We start from the raw sequence: 8,224 nt of genomic DNA, 5'->3' as shown, positions 1-8,224 counted from the left end.
GAAGTGACGTAGTTGACTCGGCTGCTTACCGACGTTATCCCTCTGGTGCGTCTGTCATAGGCCGCCATCTTGTGGCCAGACGTGTGAAAGCGCGGCTGCTACAGTTCACATATTAAAGCCTCATTTTCACTTCAAACTCTTCCCCTCTCAACGAGATCTAGACACATAATGATATTTATTTATTATTTATTTGTAATGACTATGTTACACCTTTATTCCGGCTACTCAAAGTTTTGGGAACCGCTCTAACCTTGAGTGGGCCAGTTCCCTGCAGCTCAGAGCAGGAGGGTTTTAACCAGTTTTAACATCTTTCAGTATGAGAAGACTAAATCATTTCAAACGCATAACGAAATTTTACAGACCACTTTTGAACACTGGACACAGACTATGGATTTTATTGAATTGAGTGAATTGTTGGAGCTTTTTAAAGTAGGCCTATCAGCCCCTTTAGTATGCAGGACTCTGGGCTACCACATTGTAAAAGTAGTATGTTACAAGTAAAAGTAGGCTACTGCATTGAAAATGTTAAACTACTTAAGTAAAGTGTAAGCTCTAATTAGGATAATACAGTCTTAGTAACCTACTCAAAGCAGTAAAACTACAAAGTACCTACTAAAGCGTTAGATAAATGTAGTGAAATAGTACAATATTTCCCTCTGAGATGTCGTGGAGTAGAAGTAGAAAGTGGCGTGAAAATAAAATACTCAAGTGCAGCCTACCTCAGATTCGTACTTAAGGATCAGCACCTTGACAGCTCTGCCAAGGTGCAATACTTGATTTTTGACTCCTCCTCATTACTCACTGTGGCATACTGCAGGATTTCAATATTAAGTTATTGTAAAAAGCCCACCTGCCCACTCAACTCTGACTGTTACACCACTATACTGTAAAGATAGAGAGAACAATCTTTTCCTTTAAAGCCAAAATATCTTTAAACCGATTTCTCGGCGCAATGAAGATTACACCTATTGTGAGTTTCTGAGCATGGACACAGGAAGTAAGGGTGGAGAAAGAGTCGAAAGTGTCGACCGGACATAAAAACGTTCTTTGATCATGAAGCCAAATGCTGCTCTCCAGCTCTCATACATTAGTTCTGGTTGTTGACAGTGTAGGTTGTAATGTTTGCTGATGCAGAGACAGAAAAATGTGGAATAACAAATGAAATATAGAAACACTTTATTCCCAGAAGTTGTAAGAGTGAGTTATCTTCAGACATAGAAAGGCCAATATAAACCAACTTTAGTACAACAGTATGATGTACAACAAGAGCTTACCCTTTCACATTCTGTAAACCCACATACAGAAACACGATGATTGTTATTGTCCCACCAAGCAATGGACACTGGGCAGCTCTAGTACACAGACAACTTAACACACTTTTGCTTGAGGGTGGGGCAGCATGAAGGCTGGATTTAGGACATCAAATGTAGCAGATGGGTGGAGTTTAATTCCTTTTTTTGGTACAAGAGACTATCACCATGTCTTGTGATGTGATGATGAGGATGATGAAGATGTGAATAAGAAGGAACACAGGAAACACATCACCAAAGTACTACTAAACAGCTGGAATGGTGGGGGGATCAAAAGAGAGAGAAGATGCCTTGTTGCCCCCGCTCGCCTTCCCATTGCAGGTCGATGGTATCGGATTCTTTTACATCTGTGCAAGTAAGTGGACTTCCAGTCTGTGTGGTTTTGGATCACTGGCTAGATGCAAGACGCGTAGAAATCCGTACGGGGCAACAAAGAATCGCTCTCTCACAGGACAATACCACAGTTGAGAGTCAAACCTCTCTTGTTGATCATAAGAAAATACCAAAGTTGAAAACCAACTTGTTTGCTCGTTCAAGTGCAAAATTCAGTAATTAAAATCATACACACCCACTGTCCCCAAAACCTTAATCATCCTCATAATGAGGACTGGATTTTTATTTTTTGCCATCAAACACACAGAAATTCAGGAAAGTGCTAGAGGAGCGAGAGGGAAGGACACAAATATTGCTTCTCCATCATAACAACGCAGTGCAATTGTAAACATAAAGAACCGATTCTTCATACTGGGTGATTATTGTGTGGTCGTTTTCCCTGATGTTTCAAGGGAAAGAATGCAGATTTTTCTTTCGATAAGCACAGCTGTAACTAGTGTGAACGATGGGAGCTTGGGTAATCTTCCCAAAGATGGAAAACACAGAATAGGAGAAATCTGTATTGCTATGGGAAAGGATCTATTATATTTTAAAATGTAGTATAGACACTTGTTTCAACTTGGAGAATCATATAATTGTTCATTGTATCAATAAGCAGCCTTTATTCTAAAAACAATTTCACACACACACACACACACACACACACACACACACACATACATACTCAACATTTCACCTTTGACAAATCAGAGCATGGTCAGGATGGATGTATGGAAAAGCCATGCAGGGCAACAAATGCCAATTAAAATACTTTCCCAATACTTTCCCATGAGCACCTATTTACGACGGGCTGCTCTGCGATGGAGTTACCGTTTTGTCCTGGTGCGACTTCTCTGCAACAGTGCACTACTAATCGTTGAAGACAGAAGTGGTATCCCTGACATCCCGCCCCCTATCAGGCCCAGAGGAGACTCTGGAAAGTTGCAGAGAGAGCAGAAGTAACTCTGTATGTCTGAATGGAGGAGGGTAGGTAGCAGGCTGATTCACAGCACAGAGAACCAAAGCTGTTAAAATGGAGTGAAGAGGGAACCAGCGGGAGTTGTTTGTTCATGTGTTTGTGGTCCGTTGCAGTTGGCATGGCTTGGAGTTCCAGGTCACAGGTACAGGGTCACAGGATCAGAGGCGAGGGTTCAGGTAGTCAGGAGTCACAAGGGTTCAAAGGTCAGAGCCAAGGTGCACGCTAATGCTGGGAGAGCGCCGAGTGTGGTTTGGTGCTGGACTCAAGTACCCCAGCCCTTCCTCCTGCAGGCTGCATGAATAGCGGCCAGCTTCGGAGGCAGTGTGGTTGCTGGAGGGAGGGGCGTTGCCGCTGACAACCTGCTCAAAGGAGCGGGAGAAGACGGCGCTGGCGGTGCGCGTCAAACTGGTGAGAGCTCCTGCCTTGGGAACCGATTGGCTAGAAGTAAGCGTCAGTCGCTTGACAGACAGCTCTGTGTTCTCGCTGGCGGCCCGGCCCGTTGTTAGAAGGCTCGCCTCCTTGTCCTTGTCCTTGCTGGTGCGCCCGCCGAGCCGACACATCTTCATGGCCTTGGCCCCCAGGTTCAATGTGGTGACGCTGTTGCTGATAGTGATGGTGGGTGGGGTCATGTCAGGCCCCACCCCACCTGGCCACATCCCTTCATCCACCTCCGAAATATCCATCAGCTCATCCGGGGAACCCAGATCCACTGCGTCTGTTAGACAGACAGACACATGGAGACAAAACAAACACTGAATGAAAAACAGCAGCATGCAGAGGAAAAAATAACCACCTCATCTGTAATTCAGCCCATGATCCAATCAAGTTATTCAAATTAACATAAACATATAAGGTTGGACTTTGAGCTTTGTGTAGGGCTGCATGACAGAGGAGCTCCAGCAGGTGGCGCCTTCACACTGTAAGCTCAGCTAACATCTCACCACCTGACATGAGACACTGCAAGTTGTGTATTCCAGCCCAGCACACAGGTTGGGTTAACCAGCAGCGCTGTGAGACAACAGTCAGTGGTTTATTGGCAGAGGAGGGCATGTTTTGTCTCAAAGGCAGGAGAGGACAGAATCTAAGAGCATTAAGCCTAGGAAAGACCACAAAGGGAAAGAAGACGAAGGAAACCAAAGTAAGTGAACCCTAAATATATCTGTTCCTCTTCAGTAACTCTAAAGACACACCCACACCCACCTTTCCTGTTTTTTTTAACGGCATGCATCCACATCTGTGTGAGTGGCCAACTACCCATATATGCACAAATACACACTATTGATCTGATGCTATCACTTAATCATAACAGCTGGTAAACAGACAGATAGGCAGGTCCTGTCAAAATCTTTCATGGTCAGTTATTTCTCGTCCAAAATCGGTCAGGAGTCGTCAGATTCAAGTCTGGATTTAACATTATGAGCAGCTTTTGCATCAAAAAATCTAAGACCTGCATATCTTTCCTCAGCTCCTAGCTATCAGTCAGAAGGAAGTAATCTGTCTCCAGGTGCAACCCAGGGGTAACGTGTCGAGGCGTACCAAGGTGTGCTATGAGAGACCCAAAACCTTACTAACCCCTCCGGTAAACACTCCGTTAGGAATTAGATCCCTAAACAAAATCAACAATAGCACAATCTCGTGGTACTGGCACTGCTAACATAGCTACGATATCTGGGCTTTATGATGCAAGTGCACCAAGTGTTTTTGTTATCAGTGACCTGCCCTCAGGCCTTAGAGTGACTTTGCCAAAACAAGATAAAGCTAGCCACAGTGTTTGCAGTTTTATATCTAAAGTATGTGTGTCCTTTCTAATTTCCATAAAGCTACTTTTATACCTGTTTGTGTTCCTTGTTAAACGGATGTTCTGCTTCTAATAGGATCCACTCAACATAAACACGTCACATTATTTAGATTCAAGCACATTTCATTATTATACATTTTTACAGGTTATTGATTTGTTATTCAGTTAGATCTTAAATAATTAATTTGTTTTGAAGGGATCTCAGCAGAAGATCTCCACGAGGAAGCTTTAGCCACAAAGGAGAGAGTAAATGAATGAATGACGTTTGATAGACAGATGAGAGGAATAGTGAAATTAGGCGAAGAGGGTGGTGGAGCCCAGCGCAAAAAGGTAAGGCGGGAAGTCATCATGCAGCTTTTCAGACAACGCCCCCACACACGGTTACCTAGGTTACCCCGGGAGTGGGGCAGGGGGAAGGAGGGGCAGGACCTTAGTGCTGGCTCCTCCCTGTGGAGGCCGACCCAGAACCCTCATTCTCCACCATTCGCCTCACAGACTTCTGCCTCCTGACCTCCTGACCCCGTGTGCCGGAGTCATGACCTCGAGGGTCCAGGCTGACCTCGGAGGCGGCGCCCAATGTGTCGTAGTCGGGCTGGGCGCGGCCGTCAGAGCGTGGCCGCAGGGAGTCTCCGTTGGGCATTCGCTCGCCGCTCACACCTGTCACACTGATCTCGGGGATGGCCACACCCCCCAGCGTAGCATCACTGTCTACACTCACCTCCGAGGACTCTGGTGGTTGGGGGGGGAGCATGGGGGTAGTAGGACAATACATAGCCACACACACACACACACACACACACACACGGACAGACACGTTATCATGCACACATACGTGGAAAACAAAAAGACGGCCATGTGCACAGGCACACATGACCACAGTAACACAAGACACACAGAGGTAATCAATGTAATGGCAGAAAAATAAAAGACAAAAATCATAGTGATCAGAACATAACACATGATCAAAATAGGCTTTATGAAGATGAACAAAGTATTTCAATGGAATCGCATTTCATACTGGACCACCACTCATTCCTATACATTAATTAATATGTAATAGTATTTTCCCTCCATCATTTGGTTCCAACAAAAGCTTTAACCATAAACTAGCTCTGATACGGGGCACCAATGAGCAGGATCCATGAGATGAAAAAGGGGTGTCAGGCTCGAGATGAAACCTACTCATTAAACTAGCCGAAGGCTGTAATTTACCTGCCGTATCTGTACTCTGGGGAAAAAGGCTCCCTCTTAATTCACTGACAGTTATAAAATACAAAGTCATTTGTTATACGGTCACTAAACATTTCTCTGTCTATCATACTATAAATACACGACCTGCACTCTGATTTCCTGTTTCTGTCAAATTAGGTTCATGTTCTGTGTTGAATATCTCTGCCTGGCTTTGTCGTTCCATTTTCTGTTCTCAAACTGAACTCGCCTGTCATGGTTTTGAATGAGGAGATTTTAAAAAAGGAGGTAGACAGCACTAGTAAGCAAGCTGATGAGAGTTGCTCTGCGGGATTCTGGACTGAATGACAACAACAAAAACGACACTTATGTACACAGTGATTTGTAGGATATGAAATGGTTGGGGTAAGTGAACAATGAAGAGATCTAAACCTCTTGCTCTCTCTCCTTTGGCATGGATTTGTTCTTCAATCAAATCATTCTATTACCCAATAAAAACGCAAAGTGCATGTCAGAGCTATTCTTTTGTTTCAGCGACTCCCACAGCTTTGTCCCTAACATCTCAATCTGCTTTTTTCGACGTATGCAAGTCTCACCGTGTCTCTTCCAGCGGTGGCCCCTGATGGAGAGTGAGGTGACAGCATTTCGGGAGATCCTGGAAGAAGTGGGTGTGATCTCCACCTGGATGCTCCGTGCGCCCTCCTTGTTGTTGCTCTTCAGTGCTGCACCGTGCAGTGACGACTTAATGGCATTACCCACCTGAGGGCGAGGAGGAGCATCGACAAACATTAAAGCTTCAGAGGAGGGCAGAGTTTCATGGAAGGATTGTCCCTCAGCCAGTGAGGAACTGGACCGACAGGTTAGCATGGACTAACATGTTTTATACAGTGTGACTTGGTGGTAATCCTGTTACTTCTCCTACTACTCCTACTACTACTACTACTACTACTACTCCTACCTCTCCATTCTACTACAGGGCCACTGACCAACCAGTGTGGACACAACAATTCCTGCTAACTCAGTTTTGCCTGTTGGGCACTTGAGTCTGGGGAAGTGTCTGTCCCATTGCCAAATTAAGGACAAACCACATAAAAAAAAAAAGATCCAAGCGTAAATACACTGACTCAGTACACAATGCCTGTAAGAGCCGCATTTCTGATACCACTAAGATGCGTTGTGCTCTTAAGTCAGACTGAAGCTCGGATCATGTGACCAAACCAATAAGCGCTGATCAATAATCCCATTGCTACCAGATTTATGCCTAGGGATAAACCTAAAAGCTTAGTAAACACTGAATGAGTTACACAGACTAGTGATATAAGAAAAACAAAAAGGCTTTGTATTTCGCTCTGTATAACACTGTTTCACAAGTCTTTCTATAATAAACCTCTGTTCTCGCTGGTAATTCTCAAGTGGCACTTGCACTAATGATCATGTAACAGTGGAGTACGTAACATGAGGCAGAAGGCATCATAATCACAACAAGACAAATGTCTTTTTTCTGTGAGGCTGCAACACATCTCGTCTTGTGAGGGGCAAGTCACCAAGCAATGCTAAGCTAGCAGCCACCTGATGAGTTCCATCCTAACACACAATGTAAACACAAATAAATGCAATGTTGTGCATGTGTGTTCATGGTATTGTGTCCACAAAGCTGTTTCTTTAATTTAAAAACCCCTTTTTAAACCCCAACACCATTGTTTTTATTTGTGAATCCAAAGGTCGTGTGTTTTGATTGTTGTGGAGGAGTACACCTTGACTTGTGTAGTAATACTGTGATCTTAGGTTCAATCCTCTACTCCCTGGGCCTCAAGGATTAGAGCTTATCGGAGCAGAGTGGAAAGCATGTAAATAATCTAGCGGGATTACACTCTGCTTGCAGTCTCTGACACACGCAGAGACCAGTACAATACAGGATAGAGTGCTGTGCATGAATCAAAACTGCAGGCGAGCATGTGCGTCTAAATCACATGCTTGCTCTTCGACACATTTTAAAAACACACAGAGGAGGGTGATGTGATAGTAGCAAAAATGTGATTACACGCACCAACAGGGCTTCAGGGAACAACTCTAGCTGGGCCCGGTACAGAACGTCGTCCAGTGCTTTGGATCCAAGTTCAACTTCCCCATTACACCTACACACAGGCAGAAATACACAAACATGTAACACAGCGTATGAGTCTAAGATACGGATTTAAAGTTCCCTGTGAAGATTCTGACCTATAGTTGCACGGTAAAATTCCCAATGGTTAGTATTAGCTCTTCAACTTTAAGTTATTAAAACCGTGCGCTTTGAAAAACTCACGGTGAATACAGTCCAGCATCGACCAAAGTTAGCAACAGTGTCCCAGACACAGGCGCGGTTTGTTTTGGGTCAATGAAAATTGCTTCATAGTGAATGCAGGGTAATTTAACTTTTAGCTCAATGCATGTTGTGGAGACTAAGGGAATAAGGGAAATGTGATGGTTTGTCTGTCTGACTTGCTAATAGTTTAAAAACTGAAGCTACCTCCTCGTGTAAAAACACTGCATGTTGTTCTGCTGCTGTATGGGTCGTATGTCTGCAGACTCTATTCG

General features: G+C 44.3%; 1 protein-coding gene across 2 annotated transcripts in view; it reads right to left on the bottom strand.

The window, feature by feature from the left end:
* Positions 1–1,159: 1,159 nt before the first annotated feature.
* fam126a (family with sequence similarity 126 member A) overlaps positions 1,160–8,224 on the bottom strand; it is a 26,518-nt gene continuing 19,453 nt past the window's right edge. The window contains exon 11 of one of the 2 annotated variants that reach the window (XM_046058150.1): positions 1,160–3,376. In XM_046058150.1, the coding sequence (XP_045914106.1) occupies positions 2,859–3,376 (518 nt within the window). In that variant the 3' untranslated portion in view covers positions 1,160–2,858. The remainder of the gene's footprint in view (positions 3,377–8,224) is intronic. The other variant, XM_046058149.1, reaches the window with a different exon arrangement.

This window comes from Micropterus dolomieu, linkage group LG09, assembly GCF_021292245.1.
Source record: "Micropterus dolomieu isolate WLL.071019.BEF.003 ecotype Adirondacks linkage group LG09, ASM2129224v1, whole genome shotgun sequence".
Taxonomy (NCBI): Eukaryota; Metazoa; Chordata; class Actinopteri; order Centrarchiformes; family Centrarchidae; genus Micropterus; species Micropterus dolomieu.
Note: the sequence above shows the minus strand (reverse complement) of the source record. Positions and strands in the feature narration are given on the sequence as shown.